Source organism: Rhinopithecus roxellana, chromosome 22 (assembly GCF_007565055.1).
Source record: "Rhinopithecus roxellana isolate Shanxi Qingling chromosome 22, ASM756505v1, whole genome shotgun sequence".
NCBI lineage: Eukaryota > Metazoa > Chordata > Mammalia > Primates > Cercopithecidae > Rhinopithecus > Rhinopithecus roxellana.
In genome coordinates this window covers 6,416,881-6,441,004 of record NC_044570.1, presented here as the reverse complement: position 1 = coordinate 6,441,004, position 24,124 = coordinate 6,416,881, and the positions used below count along the sequence as shown (strand labels likewise).

Sequence of the window (24,124 nt, the reverse complement as noted above, 5' to 3'; positions counted from 1 at the left end):
CTTTTTTTTTTTTTTTGGTATTTTTTAGTAGAGACGGGGTTTCACCGTGTTAGCCAGGATGGTCTCGATCTCCTGACCTCGTGATCCACCCGTCTCGGCCTCCCAAAGGGCTGGGATGACAGGCGTGAGCCACCGTGCCCGGCAGGGGTCATTCTGAAAAACTCCTTGGGCTGGTGGCAGAGGAGGGAAGCAATTGGGAACAGTTTCAGAAACTGGCGGGAGGGGTAGCAGCCTTGGCAGGACTGCACAAGGCGGGAGGAACAGAAACAAGAAATGAGAAGGGATGGTGGGTGAATCTGGGAGATAACGCAGATGGGAGACACCCGAAATAGAGCCTCCTTCACGCAGCAAGGCGTGCACCTGTGTGCGCAGACCCTTGTGTGTGTGCCACACACGCCAGGAGCACAGCCGACTTTTTGTTTGGTTTTTGAGACCGAGTGTCGCTCTGTCACCCAGGCTGGAGTGCAGTGGCGCGATCTCGGCTCATTGCAACCTCCGCCTCCCGGGTTCAAGCGATTCTCCTGCCTCAGCCTCCCGAGTAGCTGGGATTACAGGTGCCCCCCACCATGCCTGGCTAATATTCTTTCTTTCTTTCTTTTCTTTTTTGAGATGGAGTCTCGCTCTGTCACCCAGACTGGAGTGCAGTGGTGGGATCTCAGCTCACTGCAAGCTCCACCTCCTGGGTTCAAGCGATTCTCCTGCCTCAGCCTCCCGTGTAGCTGGCATTACAGACACCTGCCATCATGTCCAGTTAATTTTTTTTTTTTTTTTGAGACAGAGTCTTGCTGTGTTGCCCAGGCTGGAGTGCAGTGGCCAGATCTCGGCTCACTGCAAGCTCCGCCTCCCAGCTACTGAGGAGGCTGAGGCAGGAGAATCGCTTGAACCCCAGGAGGCGGAGGTAGCAGTGAGCTGAGATCGCGCCATTGCACTCCAGCCTGGGCAACACAGCAAGACTCTGTCTCAAACAGAAAAAGTAAAAACATAAGCTGGACATGATGGCAGGTGCCTGTCATCCCAGCTACTCGGGAGGCTGAGGCATCCCGTGTGAGGATGTTGAGGGGTGCACAGTGGCCAGGTAAGTGGGAATGGGACATGGTCTCAGTTAACCCTCCTCTGGGGTTCTGTCCACTGCTCTCCCCCAGCCTGGGTGACGAGTGGAGACCTCTGGTCTCCCTCCGGTGACGCAGCCGTCCTGTTTGGCTGCTGGAGCAGACTCAGGCCTTGCCAATCTCCATGTCAGAGGCTGCACCTTGATCACAATGTCCTGTCCCTGTCCTGGAGGTCAGGAATCTGAGATCAAGGTGTCTCAGGGTCAGGCCGGACGCGGTGGCTCACTCCTGTAATCCCAGCACTTTGGGAGGCTGAGGTGGACGGATCACGAGATCAAGAGTTCAAGACCTGCCTGGTCAACATGGTGAAGCCTCGTGTCTACTAAAAAACTACAAAAAATTAGCCAGGCGTGGTGACAGATGCCTGTAATCCCAGCTACTGTGGAGGCTGAGGTAGGAGAATGGCTTGAACCCAGGCGGCGGAGGTTGCGGTGAGCCGAGATGGCGCCACTGCACTCCAGGCTGGGTGACAGAGCGAGACTCCATCTCAAAAAGAAAAGAAAAGAAAAGGAATCTCAGCGATTCCGCCCCGTTTCCCCAGGCAGCCTGGGAACCAGGGGACTGCAGAGTCTGTGACCGGAGGCGTTTTCACTGGGAAAGTTCGCCAGGAAAGCCCCTGATCTCAGGGGAATTCCACAGGCAATAGTGGGGTCACGGAACCCGGGCCTGCCTGGGCTGGACGGTAAGGTCTGCCTGGAGCCAGGAACTAGCCGCAGAGGTCCCTGCAAGACCCGCCTAGGGAAGGTGTCGCTGAGACGTTCCATGACCAGTCGGTCTCTCAGACTGCGTGCGGACTCCTCGCTCTTGCCCTGGGCTCTCGGAGGGTGGAAATGCAGGTCTGTCCAGGGGAAATGAAGGAGCTGCTAACCCCCCCAACCCCAGCCTCCCCTCCGTGAGGCTGACTCCGGGGTCCCCGGCCCTGAAATGCCGCTGACTCTGCTACTGCTCAGACCCACTTCTGTCTGGACTTGACATACCACCCCCTGGAGCACTGCTAAAAGGGGTCTTGGGGAGGAGGGGCCCCAACTGTGCTCAGTTTTATTTATTCATTTTTGAGATGGAGCCTCACTCAGTCGCCCAGGCTGGAGGGCAGTGACGTGATCTTGGCTCACCGCAAGCTCTGCCTCCCGGGTTCAAACCATTCTCCCGCCTCACCTCCTGTGGAGCTGTTATTCGAGGCGCTCGCCACCACACCTGGCTAATTTTTATATTTTTAGTAGAGACGGGGTTTCGCCATGTTGGTCAGGCTGGTCTCCAACTCCTGACCTCGTGATCCGCCCGCCTCGGCCTCCCTAACTGGTGAGATGACAGGCGTGAGCCACCGCGCCCGGCCGTGTGTTGTACCGTAGATCTCTTGAATTTGTCTATCCTGCAAAACCGCCTCCCGGGGTTCAAACGATTCTCCTGCCTCAGCCTCCCGAGTAGCTGGGATTCCACGCCGGGCTAATTTGTGTATTTTTAGTAGAGACGGGGGTTTCACCATGTTGGCCAGGCTGCTCTCGAACTCCTGACCTCGTGATCTGCCCGCCTCGGCCCCGCGTCTTGACATTCTTAAGGATTTGTCTGGCCTTTTCCAGGTACACAGATCTCCTTCCGCGGATCTCAGCTGCTTGCCAGGGAGCCCACGCATTGACTGCTTTCCCCACCCCCCAAATTCACATCCACCTGGAGCCTGTGAATAGAATCTTAATTGGAAATAGAGGATTGGCAGATGTCCTTTAGTTAAGGGATCTGGAGATGAGATCATGCTGGAGCAGGGTGGACCCTCAATGGAATGACAGGTGCCCTGCTAAGAGACACAAGAGGAGACACAGACACAGAGGAGGAGGCCACGTGGAGACGGAGGCAGAGACTGCAGTGATGTGGCCACAAGCCCAGGGATGCTGGGAGCCCCCAGGAGCTGGGAGAGGCAGGAGGATCCTCCCCTAGAGCCTCTGGAGGGAGGAAGGTCCTCAGACACCTGCACCTCACACTCCTGGTCTCCAGGATGGACGGGCGATGAATCCCTGCTGTTTTCATGCTCTACCTTGTCATCATTCATAACAACAACCCCAGCAAAACTTCTAGAGTCGCAACCTTCCTCCTTTCCTTCTCGTCACACTCCCTTCCGACCCCTCATTCTGGCCTTCGGGAACCCGTCCTGGGTCGTGGGAGGGAGGGGCTTGGCCACCTGGAGGCGTTCCGGACCCTCCTCCTGCACATACTTTGATCTCTGCTTTCTCAGAACCCGCCTGCCACAGACACAGCCTCAAACTGACTTCCCAGGCTCTGGAAGTTTTATTACTTTTTTATTTTTATTTTTATTTTTTTCTTTTGAGACGGAGTCTCGCTCTGTCGCCCGGGCTGGAGTGCAGTGGCCGGATCTCAGCTCACTGCAAGCTCCGCCTCCTGGGTTCACGCCATTCTCCTGCCTCAGCCTCCCGAGTAGCTGGGACTACAGGCGCCCGCCACCTCGCCCGGCTAGTTTTTTGTATTTTTTTAGTAGAGACGGGGTTTCACCGTGTTAGCCAGGATGGTCTCGATCTCCTGACCTCGTGATCCGCCCGCCTCGGCCTCCCAAAGTGCTGGGATGACAGGCTTGAGCCACCGCGCCCGGCCGCCCAGCTACTTTTCTATATTTTTTTTGTAGAGACGGGGTTTCACGGTGTTTGCCAGGATGGTCTTGATCTCCTGACCTCATGATCTGGAGCCACCGCGCCCGGCCCTTTTGTATTTTTAGCAGAGACGGGGTTTCACCATGTTGGCCAGGCTGGTCTCGAACTCCTGACCTCAAGTGACCCACCTGCCTCGGCCTCCCACAGCGCTGGGATGACAGGCGTGCATCACCACACCCGGCCTGATATTTGTATGTAACTCCATCCTGCTAACCCAGACGCGTCTCCAAGGCTGAGGTCATGCGTCGAGCCACAGCCAGGGTGTCCCAGAGAAAACTTCTGTTTTGTGTTCAGAGGTTCTGAAAAGCAAAGCTGCCCTCACCTGACAGTCATGTGGGCACCGCCTGGGTCCCTCAGGGGCTGTCGCAGGCGGCACGTTGACTTACGGGCCGGTGACACGGGGCCTGTCTTGGTCACCGGCTCCCGGGGGAGCAGCTGGTCACAGAGATAGCAAATCACCTGTTTCCCTGGGCAAGCGTCAACTCCGTTTTCTCAACACGAAGGAAGTCTTGAGAAAGAGGCTGGCTGTGAAACCTTCTTTATCGCTGCCCCTGCCTGAACCCAGAGACGTGGGTGAGATTGTGAAATTCATATCGGTCTGATCACAGGAGCCACGGGCCTCTGAGGAAACGGGTGATTTCTTCATGGTTTTGACCCAGGGTCGGTCGGGTCAGGCTGCTTCGAACCCCGTGGGAATCGCCTGGCTGCTGTCCGTCCTGAGCACCCACCTCCGGCATTTCTACGTTGCCTTCAGAACGGATTTGAGGCGCGTGGTCTGGGGAAATGCCCTGCCCTCCCCACCCCTGCCACCGCCCTCCCCACCCCTGCCACTGCCCTCCTCCCCTCCCCTCCCCTTCTCCACCTCCTTTACTCCCTCCCCTCCTCCTCATCCCCTCCCCTCCCCCTCATCCCCTCCCCTCCCCTCATCCCCTCATCCCTCCCCTCCCCTCATCCCCTCCCCTCCCCCTCATCCCCTCCCCTCCCCCTCATCCCCTCCCCTCCCCCTCATCCCCTCCCATCCCCCTCATCCCCTCCCCTCCCCCTCATCCCCTCCCCTCCCCCTCATCCCCTCCCCTCCCCCTCATCCCCTCCCCTCCCCCTCATCCCCTCCCATCCCCCTCATCCCCTCCCCTCCCCCTCATCCCCTCCCATCCCCCTCATCCCCTCCCCTCCCCCTCATCCCTCCCATCCCCCTCATCCCTCCCCTCCCCCTCATCCCCTCCCCTCCCCCTCATCCCCTCCCCTCCCCCTCATCCCCTCCCCTCCCCCTCATCCCTCCCATCCCCCTCATCCCCTCCCATCCCCCTCCTACCCTCTCTTCCCTTTTTGCCCCTCCTCCCATCCCCCTCTCCTCCCCTCCTTTCCCCGCCCTCCCGTTCCTTCCCCACTCCCCTCCCCTCTCCTCCTCTTCCTCGCCTCTGTCTCCTCCCCTCCTTCCCCCTCCCTTCTCTTCCCTCTTTTCCCCCTCCCCCTCCTCCCTCTTCTCTCCCCCTCCCCCTCCTCCCCTCCTTCCCCCTCCTCTCCCCTCCCTCTACCCCCATCCCCCCACCCTCTCCTCCTCCTCCTCCCGTCCTTCCCCCTCCTCTCCCTCCCTCTCCTCCCCTCCCCTCCATTCCCCCCTTCTCTTCTCTCTTTCCCCCTCCCCTCCTCCCCTCCTCTCCCCTTCCTCCCCCTCCCCTCCCTCCCCTCCCCCTGTCCTCCCCTCTCGTCCTCTCCCTGCCCTCCCCTCCACCTTCCCCTCCCCCTCCTCCCCTCCCATCCCCCCACCCTCTCCTCCTCCTCTCCCCTTCCCTCCTCCTGTCCCCTTCCCTCCTTTCCCCCTCCTCTTCCTCCCCTCCCCTCCCCCCCCACTCCCCTTTCCTTTCCTTTCTTTCCTTTTTTTATTTTGAGACAGAGTCTCCAGGCTGGAGTGAGTGGCACGATCTCGGCTCACTGCAACCTCTGCCTCCCGGGTTCAAATAATTCTCCTGCCTCAGCCTCCCAGGTGGCTGGGATTACAGGCGCCCGCTGCCACGCCTGGCGAATTTTTTGTATTTTTAGTAGAGACGGAGTTTCACCGTGTTGGCCAGGCCAGTCTCAAACTGCTGACATTAGGTGATCTGCCCCCCTTGGCCTCCCAAAGTGCTGAGATTACCGGAGTGAGTCGTTGCACTCAGCCTTTTTTTTTTTTTTGAGATAGAGTCTTGCTGTGTCGCCCTGGCTGGAGTGCAGAGGCACCATCTCAGTTCACTACAACCTCTGCCTCCCAGGTTCAAGCGATTCTCCTGCCTCAGCCTCCCTAGTAGCTGGGATGACAGGCACCTGCCGCCACACCCGGCTAATTTTTGAATTTTTAGTAGAGACAGGTTTTTACCATGTTGGCCAGGCTGGTCTCGAACTCCTGACTTCAGGTGATCCACCTGCCTCGGCCTCCCAACGTGCTGGGATGACAGGCGTGAGCCACCGTGGCTGGCCCCCGCTTCTCTGTGTCGGTGCCTGCCTCTCCCTCAATGAATACAGCCCAGGACCTTCCTTCTCAAGGGATGTCTGCTTTAAGCACTACCCTAAGTGTCATAGCCAAAGGAATGAATACACAATTATGAAATGTCCAGGGTGAAAGAGAGAGGTGGTTCTTGGTGCTGTCGTCTTTAAAATTGCAGAGGAAACCAGGTGTGGTGGCTGACATCTTTAATCCTGAAGCAGGAATCCCTTGAGGCCAGGAGTGTGAGACCAGTCTGGGTCACATAGTGAGACCCCCATCTTTACAAAAAAAACTGTTAAAAAATCTGCGGGGCATGGTGGAAATCCTGGAGTCCCAGCAACTCCTGCCGTCCAGCCTGGAGTGCAGTGGCCGGATCTCAGCTCACTGCAACCTCCGCCTCCCGGGTTCAAGCGATTCTCCTGCCTCAGCCTCCCAAGTAGCTGGGACGACAGGCGCCCGCCGCCACACCCGGCTAATTTTTTTGCATAGTTTAGTAGAGACGGGGTTTCACCATGTTAGCCGGTCTCGATCTCCTGACCTCGTGATCCACCCGTCTCGGCCTCCCAAAGTGCCGGGATGACAGGCGTGAGCCACCGCGCAAAGTATGTTCTGTTTGCAACTCAGAACCGGGCACCAGGTCCACCTCTCTGGAAAACCTTGAAAAGAAGACCGGGTGTCGGTGGCCAGTGTGGGGCACAGACGGCTGAGTTGTGAGCTGAGGGAGGAGGCAGAGAAACCCAACCATCCCGTGACGGCTGGGTACCCAGTTCTTGGACACAGGGCTCTGACAGGCAGGTCACACATTCCTGCCTCTTCTTTCTCTCAGCGGCCCTCGGAGTCTGCACCTCCCGGTGAGGACGGCAAAGGGCTTTCCGGATGTAACCTGCTCACGGCTTTCCCTGTGTGGGGCCACGTCTTGGCTGGGGCGTCCGAGACCCTTGGGGACTGGTTATTTCCATTCTGCACAGTGGAAGCTGTGAGGCAGAAATCCCACCCGGGAGCACACACTTTCCGGGGGCAGAGCTGGAATCGAATGTGAGCATCCGGCTCGTTCGGTCATCGCCACACGTCCCTCGTGGGTGTCCCCACTCAGACAGGCCTGGGTTAGGTGGCAACGAGACAGCTTCCTGGTCACGCCCAAGGGGCCCTGCTGGGGAAAAGCTATACCCCTCCGTCCACAGTGGGGCCGAAGCAGTTTTGTCCTGGGATTGATTTCTTTCTTCCCTTCTCGTCTTTTCTTTTCTTTCCTTCCTTCCTTCCTCACTTCCTTCCTTCCTTCCTTCCTTCCTTCCTTCCTTCCTTCCTCCCTCTCTCTCTCTCTCTCCTTCTTTCGTTGCTTCCTTCCTCTCTCTCTCCTTTCTTTCCTTCCTTCCTCTCTTTCTTTCTCTTTCCTTCTTTCTGTCTTTCTTTCCTTTCTTTCCCTTCCTCCTTCCTTCCTTCCTTCCTTCCTTCCTTCCTTCCTTCCTTCCTTCCTTCTCCTTCCCTTTTCTTAGAGACTGCGTCTCGCTATGTGACCCAGGCCGGCCTCTAACTCCTGACCTCAAGTGATCTTCCAGCCTCTACCTCCCGAAGTGCTGGGATTACAGGCGTGAACCACCCCTCTTGGCCTCATTTTTTTTTCCTCCCTTTTTTTAAAGGCAGAATTACATGCTGGAGTGCAGCAGCGTGATCTTAGCTTACGGCAACCTCCAGCTCCCAGACTGAAGCGATCCTCCCACCACAGCCTCCCCAGTAGCTGGGGCAACAGGAACACGCTACCATGTCCAACTAATTTTTTTTTGGGGGGGGGGATGGGGTCTCACTATGTTGGTCTCACTATGTTGCCCAGGCTAGCCTGAGACGTCTGGACTCGAGGGATCCTGCTGCCTCAGCCTCCCAAAGTGCTGGGATTATAAGTCTGAGCCACCACACCCGGCCCAGACAGCTTCTAAAGCTCTTCCCACGTCTCAAGGTGTGGTCCATGTGAGCATTACCCCAACCACCTGTGAACTGCTGGGCGGTCCTTGGCCATTGCTGCCCTCTAGTGACTGATGACATATGCTCCTGTCTGCAGCCGTCCCTGCCAGTCCCCGACCAGTAACCAGGGACGCTTCATAACAGGAATTGGGGCCAGGTGCGGTGGCTCACGCCTGTCATCCCAGCACTTCGGGAGGCCCAGACGGGCGGATCACCTGAGGTCGGGAGTTTGCCAACCTGACCAACAAGGAGAAAGCTGGTATCCACGAAAAATGCAAAATGAGCTGGGGGTGGTGGCACCTGTAAACCCAGCTACTCGGGAGCCTGAGGCAGGAGAATCGCTTGAACCCGGGAGGTGGAGGTTGTGGTGAGCCGAGAGCGTGCTATTGCGCTCCAGCCTGGGCAATAAGAGTGGAACTCTGTCTCAAAAAAATAACAATAATAAAATAATAAAAATAGGGTTTTTTTCTAGTTCTGCACACCGGAAGTCTGAGGTGTAGGTGTCTCAGGGCCATGCTCCCTCCGGAGGCTCTAGGGGAGGCTCCTTCTTGCCTCTCCTAGCTGCTGGGGTCTCCAGGCGTCCCTGGACTTGTGGCCACATCACTCCAGTCTCTGCCTCCGTCTCCACGTGGCCTCCCCCTCTGTGTCTGTCTCTCCTGTCTCTGAGAAGGACACCTGACATCGATTTAGGGCCCGCCCTAAATTCAGGACAATCTCATCTTCAGATTCTTTTTTTTTTTTTTTTGAGACAGATTGTCCCTCTGTCTCCCAGGCTGGAGTGCAATGGCGTGATCTCGGCTCACTGCCACCTCCGCCTCCCAGGTTCAAGCGATTCTCCTGCCTCAGTTTTCTCAGTAGCTGGGATTACAGGCACCTGCTACCATGCCTGGCTAATCTGTGTGTTTTTAGTAGAGACGAAGTTTCATCATGTTGGCCAGGCTGGCCTTGAACACTTGACCTCAGGTGTTCCACCCGCCTCGGCCTCCCAAAGTGCTGAAGTTACAGGTGTGAGCCACCGCACCCACCTCATCTTCAAATTCTTTTTTTTTTGAGACGGAGTCTCGCTCTGTCGCCCAGGCTGGAGGGCAGTGGCCGGATCTCAGCTCACTGCAAGCTCCGCCTCCCGGGTTTACGCCATTCTCCCGCCTCAGCCTCCGAGTAGCTGGGACGACAGGCGCCCGCCACCTCGCCCGGCTAGTTTTTGTATTTTTTAGTAGAGACGGGGTTTCACCGTGTTAGCCAGGATGGTCTCGATCTCCTGACCTCGTGATCTGCCCGCCTCGGCCTCCCAAAGTGCTGGGATGACAGGCTTGAGCCACCTCGCCCGGCCCAAATTCTTTACTTCATTACATCTGCAAAGACCTTATTTTCAAATAACATCCCATTCTGAGGTTAACGTGAACATACATTTTAGGGATCAGCGTTCAACCCACTAGAATCTTGGAGCTGAAAATCTCTCGGTGGGCAGTTTTGGAGGAAGGACATGGCTGTCTCCACTGTGTGGATGTTGAGTGGCTGAACCAGGGGCATTCAGGAAAACCAGGGATCCTCCGAAAGCTGCCCGGTGACCACAAAGGGCTCAGCAGGGCCCCACAGCTAAACAGCTCCATGAAATGAGTGCTGAACTTTGAGGTGACTCATGGCCCAATCATAGCGTGTCATCGAGAAAGAAAAAGATCCTTACAGGGTCTTTCTTTGGGGAGCTACCCTGTAAAAAAAAAAAAAAAAAAAAAAAAAAAAAAATAGCACAGTTAAGATGGTAAGTGGGCCAGGTGCGGTGACTGACACCTGTCATCCCAGCACTTTGGGAGGCTGAGGCAGGTGGATCATGAGGTCAGGAGATCAAGACCAGCCTGGCCAACATGGTGAAACCCCGTCTCTACTAAAAATAGAAAAATCAGCCGGGTGTGGTGGCGGGCGCCTGTAGTCCCAGCTGCTTGGGAGGCTGAGACAGGAGAATCGCTTGAACCTGAGAGGTGGAGGTCGCCTTGACCCGAGATGGCACCACTGCACTCCAGCCTGGGCAACAGAGTGAGACACTGTCTCAAAAAAAAAAAAAAAAAGAGAGAGGGTCTTACTATATTGCCCAGGCTGGTCCTGAAATCCTGGGATCAGTGCTTCTGCTTCAACCTCCAAAAGTTGAGGGATTACAGGCATGAGCCACCACGCAGGGGTAATTGCGTATTTTTAGTAGAGGTGGGGTTTCATTCACCATGTTGGTCAGGCTGTTCTCGAACTCCTGACCTCAAGGGATCCGCCCACCTGGGCCTCCCAAAGTGATAGAATTACAGGCCTGAGCCACAGTGCCCGGCCCATACTTGGGGCAGGTGTGTGGGCCATTCACAGGTATGAGCTGTGTGGTAAAAAAAAATCTGAGTTGCCTGATGGGGCTGTTCCCAGCGGCGCTGAACAAGCAGTGCCCTTTTTGTTACAGTTCCTACAATACACAAGGGTCTTCTTTTTGCAGTCTGTTTAGCCCCACGTTGCTCACATTTTAAGATTTTGCTTGGTGATGGTCACTGTTTCAGTTAACCCCCAAGCGTGTACTGAAATGCTGTCTGCAGCTCTTTTTTGATTTTTTTTTTTGAGACGGAGTCTCACTCTATCGCCCAGGCTGGAGTGCAGTGGCACAATCTGGGCTCTCCGCAAGCTCCGCCTCCCGGGTTCACACCATTCTCCTACCTCAGCCTCCCCAGTAGCTGGGACTACAGGTGTTCGCCACGTTGTCTGGCTAATTTTTTTGGATTTTTAGCAGAGACGGGGTTTCGGCGTGTTAACCAGGATGGTCTCGATCTCCTGACCTCGTGATCCACCCGCCTCGCCCTCCCAAAGTGTTGGGATGACAGGCGTGAGCCACCGCGCCCGGCCACTGTCTACAGTTCTTAAAGGTGACCAGAATGGGGGTCAATCCAAAACAGGTCAAATTGGGACTGAGGGCAGTGGCTCAGCCTGTAATCCCAGCACTTTGGGAGGCCGAGGGCGGATCACCTGAGGTCAGGAGTTCAAGAGCAGCCTGGCCGACGTGGCGAAACCCCACGTCTACTAAGTAAAATTACAAAAATTACCTGGATGTGGTGGTGGATGCCTGTAATCCCAGCTACTCGGGAGGCTGAGGCAGGAGAGTCGCTTGAACCTGGGAGGCGGTGGTTGCAGTGAGCCAAGATCGGGCCACTGCACTCCAGCCTGGGTGACAGAGTGAGACCCTGTCTCAAAAAAACAGTTAAAAATAAAAAAAGAAAAAGAAAAAGAAATGATGTTTGCAATGGATAAGGTGGCTCAGCCTGTCATCCCAGCACTTTGGGAGGCTGAGGTGGGTGGATCACCTGAGGTCAAGAGTTCAAGACCAGCCTGGCCAACATGGTGAGACCCCCGTCTCTACTAAAAATACAAAATTAGCCGGATGTGGTGGCAGGTGCCTGTCATCCCAGCTACTCAGGAGGCTGAGGCAGGAGCATCGCTTGTACCCGGGAGGCGGAGGTTGCGGTGAGCCGAGATTGCACCATCGCACTCCAGCCTGGGTGACAGAGCAAAACTCCATCTCAAAAAAAAAAAGAAAGAAAATATGCATGTCTTGTTTCTTAGTAATCCATCTGGTTCATGGTTAGTGATGATTCAGCAAACCGTTAGCGGGGCCAGCGTGTTGGCCCCACGCCTTCAACGCCTCTGTGTCTGGGGAGTCGGCTGCTGGTTTTGCGTTCACACAGGAAGAGAGAATTAGGGAACTCGCTTCCAACGGCATTGCTCAACAGGATGAGAGACGCAGGCAGCATGGGTGTAGGAGGTGGTGCTGCTGTTGATCTCTCATTCAGGAGAACCCAGGCCCAGGCCAGCCCCTGACGCCGGGGTTCCCTCCCGCGTGGATGGGCAGGGACTAAATGTGTGTCTCCAGGGCTCTTCTCAGGCCAAGCCCATCTCCAGGGCTCTTTCTTCTGTCCCTTGTTAGATGCTGCTCACTGAAAACCTAGCCTTACCCAAAGGGGAGTCGGGCCTTGGGTCTTGGCTGGAGGGTGGTGATCTGTCAGGTCCTTGAGTGGCCCCTGGTCGTATCTTTGCTGGCCTGGGGGCTTTTGATGGTTCACAGTCTAAGAATGTGATTTAAGGTGGGGGCTTAGGAACAAGCGAGATCAGTTCCAACTTCCAGGAGGCAGGCTGAGAAATAGCAGATAGATCCTATCTATCTATCTATCTATGTATCTATCTATCTATCTATCTATCTATATATATATATATCTATCATCTATGTATGTATCTATCTATCTATCTATGTGTCTATCCATGTATCTATCTAGTCTATCTATCTATCATCTATCTTCCCTCTATCATCTATCTATTAATCATCTATTTATCTATCATCTATCAATGATCTACTATCTATCTATCTATCTATTGATGTATCTATGTAACTATCTATATGTCTATCTATCTATCATCTATCTACATGTCTATCTAGTCTATCTATCTATGTGTCTATCTATTATCTATCTATCATCTATCTATCTATCTGGCTATCTATCATCTATCTATATATCTGTCTATCATCTATGTATGTATGTATCTATCTATGTATCTAACATCTGTCATCTATCATCTATCTATGTATCTATGTATGTACATATGTATGTATGTATCTATGTGTCTATCCATCTATCTATGATCTATCATCTGTCATCTATCATCTATGTGTGTATATATGTATCTATCTGTCTATCTGTGTGTCTATCCATCTGTCTATCTAGTCTATCATCTATCTTCCATCTATCATCTATCTACGTGTCTATCTATCTATCTATCTATCTCTATCTATCTATCTATCTACCTATTTATCTATCAACTATCTATCTTCCATCTATCATCTATCTATCAATCATCTATTTATCTATCATCTATTATCTATCTATCGTCGATCTACTGTCTATCTATATCTATCTAAGATTTTGTATCTTTAGCAGAGACGGAGTTTCACCGTGTTAGCCAGGCTGGCCTCGAACTCCTGACCTCATGATCCGCCCACCTCGGCCTCCCAAAGTGCTGGGATTACAGGAATGAGCCACCGCGCCCGGCCACAGCTCTTTTTTTTCTTTTCTTTTCTTTTTTTTTTTGAGATGGAGTCTTGCTCTGTCACCCAGGCTGGAGTGCAGTGGCACGATCTCGGCTCACTGCAACCTCCGCCTCCTGGGTTCAAGTGATTCTCCTGCTGCAGGCTCCCAAATAGCTGGGATTTTAGGTGCCTGCCACCACACCTGACTTTTTGTGTGTGTGTGTGTATTTTTAATAGAGATGAGATTTTCCCATGTTGGCCAAGTTGGTTTTGAACTTCTGACCTCAAGTGATCTGCCTGCCTTGGTCTCGCAAAGTGCTGGGATTCCAGGCATGAGCCACCGCGCCGGCCACGGCTCCTCTCTGTTGCCCAGGTTGGAGTGCAATGGCACAGTCTTGGCTCACTGCAACCTTTGGCTTCCTGGTTCAAGCGATTTTCCTGCCTCAGCCTCCTGAGTTGCTGGGATTACAGGCGCCGGCCACCACGCCCAGCTTTTTTTTTTTTTTTCTTTTATATTTTTAGTAGAGACGGGGTTTCACCATATTGGCCAGGCTGGTTTTGAACTCCTGACCTCAAGTGATCTGCCTGCTTTGGCCTGGCAAAGTGCTGGGAGGCACGGCCACCGCGCCCGGCTTCTGCTGTCTCTTTTTATTTTTTTTTGAGACGGAGTCTGGCTCTGTCGCCCAGGCTGGAGTGCAGTGGCCGGATCTCAGCTCACTGCAAGCTCTGCCTCCTGGGTTCACACCATTCTCCTGCCTCAGCCTCCTGAGTAGCTGGGACTACAGGCGCCCACCACGTCGCCCGGCTAATTTTTTGTATTTTTTAGTAGAGACGGGGTTTCACCGTGTTAGCCAGGATGGTCTCGATCTCCTGACCTCGTGATCCGCCCGCCTCGGCCTCCCAAAGTGCTGGGATTACAGGAGTGAGCCACCGCGCCCGGCCTCTGCTGTCTCTTTGACACCCGAGGCCTCTGCTTCTGAGCTAAGTGGGACCTGAGGTCTCTGAAACCCACAGGTTCCTACCCAGGGATGCGGTGCACCCTTGGGGAGGTGAACCTGCTTCCTGGGGTGGTCCGTGGGGGTTTCCTGCTCTCACTTCTAGTGAGCCCAGGGGATTCCACGCTTTTTCTTCGTTGCTGTGTTTTAGGCGCTTCTCCCCACCAAGAGCCTGGCCCCATCTCCTCCCCAAGCTTCGACCTGTGAATCAAAAGATCGGGGTAGAAGGTTCCAGAAGGTTGCCGCGGCTCCATCATCAAATCTCCCCTGAAACTCGGAAGCAAGGGGCTGGCCGGGGTTTGCAGGAGGGACATGGAACGCCCATGACGAAGGAAGGAGCTGCCACGTTATTGTCTGATCCATCCCAAGCTCAACTGTGTCTCGGCTCCAAGCCCTGAAATCCCCTGTAGGCTCTAGACCACCTGTCAGCCACCATCTCAGTTGACGTTTAACCATCTGTGGTGATGGAATCATTCACTGATCGTGGGAGGCAAAATAATGTCCCGCAAAGATGTCCACGTCCTAATCCCATGTGGGAGACAGAATAATGGCCCCAAAGATGTCCACATTCTAATCCCATGGAGTAGACAGAATAATGGCCCCAAAGATGTCCATGTCCTAATCCCATGTGGGAGACAGAATAATGGCCCCAAAGATGTCCACGTCCTAATTCCCATGTGGGAGACAGAATAATGGCCCCAAAGATGTCCACATTCTAATCCCATGGAGTAGACAGAATAATGGCCCCAAAGATGTCCATGTCCTAATCCCATGTGGGAGACAGAATAATGGCCCCAAAGATGTCCACATCCTAATCCCATGGAGTAGACAGAATAATGGCCCCAAAGATGTCCATGTCCTAATCCCATGTGGGAGACAGAATCATGGCCCCAAAGATGTCCACATCCTAATCCCATGTGGGAGACAGAATAATGGCCCCAAAGATGTCCACGTCCTAATCCCATGTGGGAGACAGAATAATGGCCCCAAAGATGTCCACGTCCTAATTCCCATGTGGGAGACAGAATAATGGCCCCAAAGATGTCCACGTCCTAATCCCCATGTGGGAGACAGAATAATGGCCCCAAAGATGTCCACATCCTAATCCCATGGAGTAGACAGAATAATGGCCCCAAAGATGTCCATGTCCTAATCCCATGTGGGAGACAGAATCATGGCCCCAAAGATGTCCACATCCTAATCCCATGTGGGAGACAGAATAATGGCCCCAAAGATGTCCACGTCCTAATCCCATGTGGGAGACAGAATAATGGCCCCAAAGATGTCCACGTCCTAATTCCCATGTGGGAGACAGAATAATGGCCCCAAAGATGTCCACATTCTAATCCCATGGAGTAGACAGAATAATGGCCCCAAAGATGTCCATGTCCTAATCCCATGTGGGAGACAGAATAATGGCCCCAAAGATGTCCACATCCTAATCCCATGGAGTAGACAGAATAATGGCCCCAAAGATGTCCATGTCCTAATCCCATGTGGGAGACAGAATAATGGCTCCAAAGATGTCCATGTCCTAATTCCCATGTAGGAGACAGAATAATGGCCCCAAAGATGTCCACGTCTTCGTCCCATGTGGAGACAGAATAATGGCCCCAAAGATGTCCACGTCCTAATCCCATGTGGGAGACAGAATAATGGCCCCAAAGATGTCCACATCCTAATCCCATGGAGTAGACAGAATAATGGCCCCAAAGATGTCCACATCCTAATCCCATGGAGTAGACAGAATAATGGCCCCAAAGATGTCCACATCCTAATCCCATGTGGGAAACAGAATAATGGCCCCAAAGATGTCCATGTCCTAATCCCATGTGGGAGACAGAATAATGGCCCCAAAGATGTCCACGTCCTAATCCCATGTGGGAGACAGAATAATGGCCCCAAAGATGTCCATGTCCTAATCCCATGTGGGAGACAGAATAATGGCCCCAAAGATGTCCACGTCCTAATCCCATGTGGGAGACAGAATAATGGTCCCAAAGATGTCCACGTCCTAATCCCATGTGACAGACAGAATAATGGTCCCAAAGATGTCCACATCCTAATCCCATGTGGTAGACAGAATAATGGCCCCAAAGATGTCCACGTCCTAATCCCATGTGGGAGACAGAATAATGGCCCCAAAGATGTCCATGTCCTAATCCCATGTGGGAGACAGAATAATGGCCCCAAAGATGTCCACGTCCTAATCCCATGTGGGAGACAGAATAATGGCCCCAAAGATGTCCACATCCTAATCCCATGTGGGAAACAGAATAATGGCCCCAAAGATGTCCATGTCCTAATCCCATGTGGGAGACAGAATAATGGCCCCAAAGATGTCCATGTCCTAATTCCCATGTGGGAGACAGAATCATGGCCCAAAAGATGTCCACGTTCTAATCCCATGTGGGAGACAGAATAATGGCCCCAAAGATGTCCATGTCCTAATCCCATGTGGGAGACAGAATAATGGCCCCAAAGATGTCCACGTCCTAATCCCATGTGGGAGACAGAATAATGGTCCCAAAGATGTCCACGTCCTAATCCCATGTGACAGACAGAATAATGGTCCCAAAGATGTCCACGTCCTAATCCCATGTGGGAGACAGAATAATGGCCCCAAAGATGTCCACATCCTAATCCCATGTGGGAGACAGAATAATGGTCCCAAAGATGTCCACGTCCTAATCCCATGTGACAGACAGAATAATGGTCCCAAAGATGTCCACATCCTAATCCCATGTGGGAGACAGAATAATGGCCCCAAAGATGTCCACATCCTAATCCCATGTGGGAGACAGAATAATGGCCCCAAAGATGTCCACGTCCTAATCCCATGTGGGAGACAGAATAATGGCCCCAAAGATGTCCATGTCCTAATTCTGTGGGCACGGTGGCAGACGCCTGTAATCCCAGCTACTTGGGAGGCTGAGGCAGGGGAATTGCTTGAACCGGGGAGGTGGAGGTTGCAGTGAGCTGAGATTTCACCACTGCACTCCAGCCTGGTGACAAAGTGAGACTCCACCTCAAAAAAAAAAAAAAAAAAAAAGTAAGGTTTATTTGGCTCATAATTCTGCAGAGTGTACAGGAATCATGGTTTCAGTGTCTGCTGCTGGTGAGAACCTCAGCAACTTCCACTCTTGGGGGGAGAGCAAGGGGAGCTGGTGTTACATGGTGGGAGAGGTGGCAAGAGGCAGGGAAGGAGGTACCAGCCTCTTTTTCTTTCTACTTTTTTTTCTTTTGGAGACAGAGTCTCACTCTGTCACCCAGGCTGCAGTGCAGTGGCACGATCTTGGCTCATTGCAACCTCTGCCTCCCGGGTTCAAGCGATTCTCCTGCCTCAGCCTCCTGAATAGCTGGGACTGCAGGTGCATGCTGGCAGGCCCAGCTAATGTTTTGTATTTTCATACAGACGGGGTTTTACCGTGTTGCCCAGGCTGGTCTGGAACTCCTGAGCTCAGGTGATCCACCCGCCTCAGCCTCCCAAAGTGCTGGGATCACAGGCGTGACCCACCATGCCTGGCCTTCTCCTGATTCAAACACCTCCTGCCAGGTCCCACCTCCAACCCGGAGAACCAAATTTCAACCTGAGATTGACAACAGACCAACAACCAAACTATATCATCCCTTCGTCCTCTACAAGGAACCAGACCTGCTAAAAACTGGGTTTTTAGACCAGAGAGGCCTGGGCTCTCATTTCTCTCACCTCAAGTGCTGTACAATAATAAATCATTTTTTTTTTTTGAGACGGAGTCTCGCTCTGTCGCCCGGGCTGGAGTGCAGTGGCCGGATCTCAGCTCACTGCAAGCTCCGCCTCCCGGGTTCACGCCATTCTCCTGCCTCAGCCTCCCGAGTAGCTGGGACTACAGGCGCCCGCCACCGTGCCCAGCTAATTTTTTCTATTTTTAGTAGAGACGGGGTTTCACCATGTTAGCCAGGATGGTCTCGATCCGCCCGATTCGGCCTCCCAAAGTGCTGGGATTACAGGCGTGAGCCACTGCGCCCGACCATGAATTTTTTTTTTTTTTTAAATGAGATGGAGTTTCGCTCTTGTGGCCCGGGCTGGAGTGCAATGGTGCAATCTCAGCTCTCCGGGTCAGTGATTTAAGGAGGAGGCTAGACAGTGCCTCAGTGGTTGGGTTGGAAGGAGATGCACAAGCTTCTTGGAGTCTAAGCATCTTTGCTAAATATCACTTTTTTTGAGAAAAAGAGATGGGATCTTACTTTGTCACCAGGCTGGAGTGCAGTGGTGCAATCACAGGTTACTGTTACCTTGAACTCTAGTGATCCTCCCACCTCAGCCTCCCAGATAGCTGGGACTACAGGCACAAGCCACCATGCCCAGCTAACTTTTGCATTTTTTTTTGTAGAGATAGGGTCTCGCTCTGTTGCCCAGGTCTTAAACTGCTGTCTCAAGCAATCCTCCTACTTTGGCGTCCCAAAGTGTTAGAAATACAGGCATGAGCCACGGCGCCCAGCCAAAGATCACGTTTTTATTATTTATTATTATTATTATTTGAGATGCAATCTTGCTGTGTCACCCAGGTTGCTGTGCAATGGCGTGATCTCGGCTCACTGGGATGACAGGTGTACACCACCAGGGCTGGGTAAATTTCTGCATTTTTAGTTGAGATGGGGTTTCACCATGTTGGCCAGGCTGGTCTGGAACTCCTGACCTCAGGTCGTCCACCCACCTTGGCCTCCCAAAGTGCTGGGATGACAGGCATGAGCCACCGTGCCTGGACCCAAATATCATGTTTTTAAATAAAAACGTAGACAATGATATAAAGGCTCAGTGTCTCGGAGGCGGAGATGTCCACGCCATTCCCACACCCACCGGGCCTCAGGTAATTTCCTTCACGGTCAACACCTCTTCACGGTAGCTCTTCCCTTCCTCTGGGGTGAATTCCTCCCAGATGATCTGAGAAAAAGAAGGAGGGTTCGGGCTGACAGATCTTCACAGCTGAGCCTGGGACTCAGAAGGCGGTGTTTATTTTTATTTTCCCCCCCTCGAGACAGAGTCTTGCTCTGACGCCCAGGCTGCAGTGCAGTGGTGCGACCTCAGCCTCCTGAGTTCAAGCCATTCTCCTGCCTCAGCCTCCTGAGGATTACAGGCGTGCACCACCACGCCCAGCTAAGTTTTGTATTTTTAGTACAGATGGGGTTTCACCATGTTGGCCAGGCTGGTCTCGAACTCCTGACCTTGAGATGATCCACTCGCCTCGGCCTCCCAAAGTGCTGGGATGACAGGCGTGAGCCACTGCACCCGGCCAGCGGTTTTTCCTGGGGTAAAGATCTGAGACAGACCCACCCATGCGGCCTCATAGTTGACAATGAACAGGGTGGCCTTCGGAAGAGCTTGTGAGCGTGAGACCTGGGCAGGGTGCAGCAGGTGCTAAGGCCCTGGGGCCGATGCAGCTCGGAGAAGGGAAGGTTGAAGCCTGAAGCTGTTATCCTGGCACCTCGACGTGGGGGACCCCTGGGGGTCAGTGGAAAGTGGGGGCCGGGGAGGAGGCTGGCGTGCGGGTGGAAGGTAACAGAATGACAGATGGCCGGGTCTCGGACAGGGGTGTGCAAGTGGCAACTGGAAGGGTGTTACCTATATGTCAGGAAAGAGGGCGCTGGGGGCAGCCCTGGGCTGGATGTGGAGCTCCCCATGGGAGGAAGACAGCCCTGAGGTGCAGAGAGGTGGATGGGAGAGGGGCACCCCTGGGCTCTTGGGATGTGGGTCACACAGGTCCCTCACCCTTAGTCACCCTCCCTGGAGCCTTGCTGTTGAGTCTGTCTCTTTGCCTCTTTTCTCTGTCTCCCTCTCTCTCTCTTTCCTTCCCCTCTCACCATCTTCCACCCCCGTCTTCCTGTGTGTCTACCTCTGTTGGGTTCAGTCTCTCTGTTTCTCTTTCATCTGTTGGTCTCTGTCTCGGATACCCAGCACCAATGACATGTCCCTGTGACTCGGGGACTAGGCTACAGTCCCCAGTAATTGAATCAAACCCTGACTCAGGGGCTGCTATGAAGGTGCTTTGTAGATGTGAAGTTCACAGTCAGCTGATTCCCAGGAAAAAAGATTGGACTAGAGAATGTGGGTGGGCCTTATCTAATAAGTCAAAGGTCTACAGGGAAAGGGTGGGCCTTATCTAATTAATAAGCTGAAGGTCTAAAGGGGGAAGGGTGGGTCTCATCCAATCAGTTGAAGGTCTAAAGGGGAAGGGTGGGCCTCATCTAATCAGTTGAAGGTCTAAAGGGGGAGGGTGGGCCTCATCTAATCAGTTGAAGGTCTAAAGGGGGAAGGGTAGGCCTCATCAGTCAAAGGAGAAGGGTGGGCCTCATCTACTCAGTTGAAAGTCTAAACAGGAAGGGCGGGTCTCATCTAATCAGTCGAAGGTGTACTGGGGGAAAGGCAGGCCTCCTCTAATCAGCCGAAGGTCTAAAGGGGAAGGGTGGGCCTCATCTAATCAGTTGAAGGTCTAAAGGGGGAAGGGTGGGCTTCATCTAATCAGTTGAAGGTCTAAAGGGGGAAGGGTGGGCCTCAACTAATCAGTCAAAAGTCTAAGGGGGGAAGGATGGGCCTCATCTAATCAGTTGAAGGTCTAAAGGGGAAGGGTGGGCCTCATCTAATCAAAGGTCTAAAGGGGAAGGGTGGGCCTCATCTAATCAGTTGAAGGCCTAAAGGGGGAAGGGTGGGCCTCATCTACTCAGTCAAAGGAGAAGGGTGGGCCTCATCTACTCATTTGAAAGTCTAAACAGGAAAGGTGGGTCTCATCTAATCAGTTGAAGGTCTATTGGGGGAAGAGTGGGCCTAATCTAATCAATTGAAGGCCTAAAGGGGAAGGGTGGGCCTCATCTAATCAGTTGAAGGTCTAAAGGGGAAGGGTGGGTCTCATCTAATCAGTTGAAGGTCTAAACGGGAAGGGTGGGTGTCATCTAATCAGTTGAAGGTCTAAAGGGGGACGGGTGGGCCTCATCTCAGTCAAAGGTCTAAAGGAGAAGGGTGGGCCTCATCTAATCAGTTGAAGATCTAAAGGGGAAAGGATGGGCCTCATCTAGAAGGCCTAAAGGGGGAAGGGTGGCCCTCATCTAATCAGTCAAAGGTCTAAAGGAGAAGGGTGGGCCTCATCTAATCAGTTGAAGATCTAAAGGGGAAAGGATGGGCCTCATCTAGAAGGCCTAAAGGGGGAAGGGTGGCCCTCATCTAATCAGTCAAAGGTCTAAAGGGGGACGGGTGGGCCTCATCTACTCAGTTGAAGGTCTGAAGGGGAAGGGTGGGCATAGTCTAATCAGTCAAAGTTCTAAAGAGAGAAGGGTGGGCCTCATCTAATCAAAGGTCTAAAGGGGAAGGGTGAGCCTCATGTAATCAGTTGAAAGTCTAAAGGGGAAGGGTGGGCATAGTCTAATCAGTTGAAGGTCTAAAGGGGAAGGGTGGGTCTCATGTAATCAGTTGAAGGTCTAAAGGAGAAGGGTGGGCCTCATCTAATCAGTCAAAGGTCTAAAGGAAAATGGTGGGTATGGTCTAATCAGTCAAAGGTCTAAAGAGAGAAGGGTGGGCCTCATCTAATCAGTTGAAGGTATATTGGGTGAAGGGTGGGCCACATCCAATCAGTTGAAGGCCTAAAGGGGAAGGGTGGGCCCCATCTAATCAGTCGAAGGTCTAAATGAGCAGGGTGGGCCTCATCTAATTCGTCAAAGGTCTAAAGGATAAAAGCTGGGGTTCCCTGGACAAGAGTTTTATTTCCTTTTTAAAAATGACATCTCCTACTCTGAGAATGCAGGAAGGTTCTGGCCCTGGAATGCAGCATCAGCTCTGGCCTGACTTTCCAGCCTGCCGGCTTTTACCGCAACGTAAGACGCAGTCCCTGAGCCAGAGAGAGGCGGGTGGGAGAGGATCGTTCGTGGGGTTTCGGGGTGCACGTCACGCAGTTCCTTGCCCTTGTTCACCCTCTCTGGGCTCTCGCTGAGACCGGGTCCCATTTCTCTGTCTTCTCTGTCTCTCTCGGTCTCTGTGTCTCTTTTCTCTGTCTCTCTCTGTCTCTTTCCTCCCTCTCTCTCTCTTCCACTCCCATCCCTTGGTCTCTCTTTGTGTGTGTCTCTCGCTCTCTCTCCGCTCTTCGAGTCCACCTATCTCTCTCTCTGTTTCTCTTTTTCTCTTTGTCCCTGTATGTATCTGTCCCTCTCCCCCTCTCTCTTTTTGTGTCTCTGTGTCTCTCTGTCGTTGTCTCTCTCCCCTCTCTGTGCCTCTGTTCCTCTCTGTCTCTCTCCTTCCCCTGCTGGGCTTGGTGGTGTGTTTTTTGTTTGTCTGTCTGTCTGTTTGTTGATATAAAGTTTCGCTCTTGTCGCCCAGGCTGGAGTGCAATGGTGTAATCTCGGCTCACTGCAAGCTCCGCCTCCTGGGTTCAAGTGATTCTCCTGCCTCAGCCTCCAGAGTAGCTGGGATTACAGGCGTGCGCCACCACAGCCAGCTAGTTTTTGTAATTTTAGTAGAGATGAGGGTTCTCCATGTTGGTCAGGCTGGTCTTGAACTCCCGACCTCAAGTGATCCACCCACCTCGGCCTCCCAGAGTGCTGGGATGACAAGTGTGAGCCACCGCGCCCGGCCCCTGCCTAGTTCATGTTTGTCTGTCTCTGTTTCTCCATCTCTGTCTCTCTGATTGTCTTTTTTTTTTTTTTTGAGACGGAGTCTCGCTCTGTCGCCCAGGCTGGAGTGCAGTGGCCGGATCTCGGCTCACTGCAAGCTCCGCCTCCCGGGTTCACACCATTCTCCTGCCTCAGCCTCCTGAGTAGCTGGGATTACAGGCGCCCGCCACCTCGCCCGGCTAGCTTTTTGTATTTTTTTAGTAGAGACGGGGTTTCACCGTGTTAGCCAGGATGGTCTCGATCTCCTGACCTCGTGATCCGCCCGTCTCGGCCTCCCAAAGTGCTGGGATGACAGGCTTGAGCCACCGCGCCCGGCCATTGATTGTCTTTTTCTCTTCGTATGTCTCTGTGTTCCTCTCTGTGTCTCTCTCTCTCTCTTGCCCTCCCCCTTTTCTCCCTCCCTCTCTCTGTTTCTCTCTCTGTGTGTCTGCCTTTGTTTCTCTGTCAGTCCGTCTACCCGTATTTCCCTCTCTTTTGTGTCTCCTTCTCATTCTCTTCTATGTTCCTCTCTCTCTCCTCCATCTCTCTCCATCTTTCTCTGCCTCTGTCTCTTGTCTCTTTAGTTCTGCCTCGTCTCACTCTGTCACCGAGCTGGAGTGCGGTGGTGCGATCTTGGCTCACTGCAACCTCCGCCTCCCGGGTTCAGGTCATTCTCCTGCCCCAGCCTCCCGAGTAGCTGGGATTACAGGTGTGCACCACCACGCCCGGCTAAATATTTTTGTATTTTTAGCAGAGACGCGGTTTCACCACGTTGGCCAGGCTGGTCTCGAACTTCTGACCTCACGTGATCCACCTGCCTCAACCTCCCCAAGTACTGGGATGACAGGCGTGAGCCACCGCGCCTGGCTCATCTCTACCATCTTCTCTTCCTTGTTTTGACCACCAGCCTGACTCAGTTTCTGCTCATCCTGGAGATCTGATCCTGGAGAAATTTCTCACAGAGAGGACCCTGACTCCAACCCAGGAGAAGACCCTGATCCCGACCTGGGAGAAGGCCCAGGAGCGGGATACAGATTCCAGCCGCACCCGTGGCGAAGCTGGTGGAGAAGCAAGAGTCGACACTGAGAGACCGTGTCCCACACTCCCCGTTCCTCGCTCTCCATCGCAGGTCACCGCTCCGCCCGCCCTCTACCTACCTCGTCTTCCACATCATGGTTATCATTCAGTTTGTCTTTGATCTGTGGAACTGGCGGGAACAGTCGCTGTACCCTAAAGAACCGGAGACACAGAGAGAAAGTGTGAACTGAACCCCAGGGCGCCACAGTTCCTTCCATCGA

At 53.3% G+C, this 24,124-nt stretch overlaps 2 protein-coding genes across 2 annotated transcripts in view; both read right to left on the bottom strand.

Moving 5' to 3' along the window:
- Nucleotides 1-4,189, bottom strand: part of IL3RA (interleukin 3 receptor subunit alpha) — a 43,475-nt gene extending 39,286 nt beyond the window's left edge. The window contains exon 1 of the mRNA XM_030926264.1: nucleotides 4,086-4,189. The gene's annotated coding sequence lies outside the window, so the exon portion shown is untranslated. The remainder of the gene's footprint in view (nucleotides 1-4,085) is intronic.
- A 14,673-nt stretch (nucleotides 4,190-18,862) lies between these two features.
- CSF2RA (colony stimulating factor 2 receptor alpha subunit) overlaps nucleotides 18,863-24,124 on the bottom strand; it is a 29,099-nt gene continuing 23,837 nt past the window's right edge. The window contains exons 7-8 of the mRNA XM_030926328.1: nucleotides 23,984-24,056; nucleotides 18,863-19,137 (exon numbers count right to left, since the gene is read on the bottom strand). Coding sequence (XP_030782188.1) covers nucleotides 19,060-19,137; nucleotides 23,984-24,056 — 151 coding nt within the window. The 3' untranslated portion in view covers nucleotides 18,863-19,059. The remainder of the gene's footprint in view (nucleotides 19,138-23,983; nucleotides 24,057-24,124) is intronic.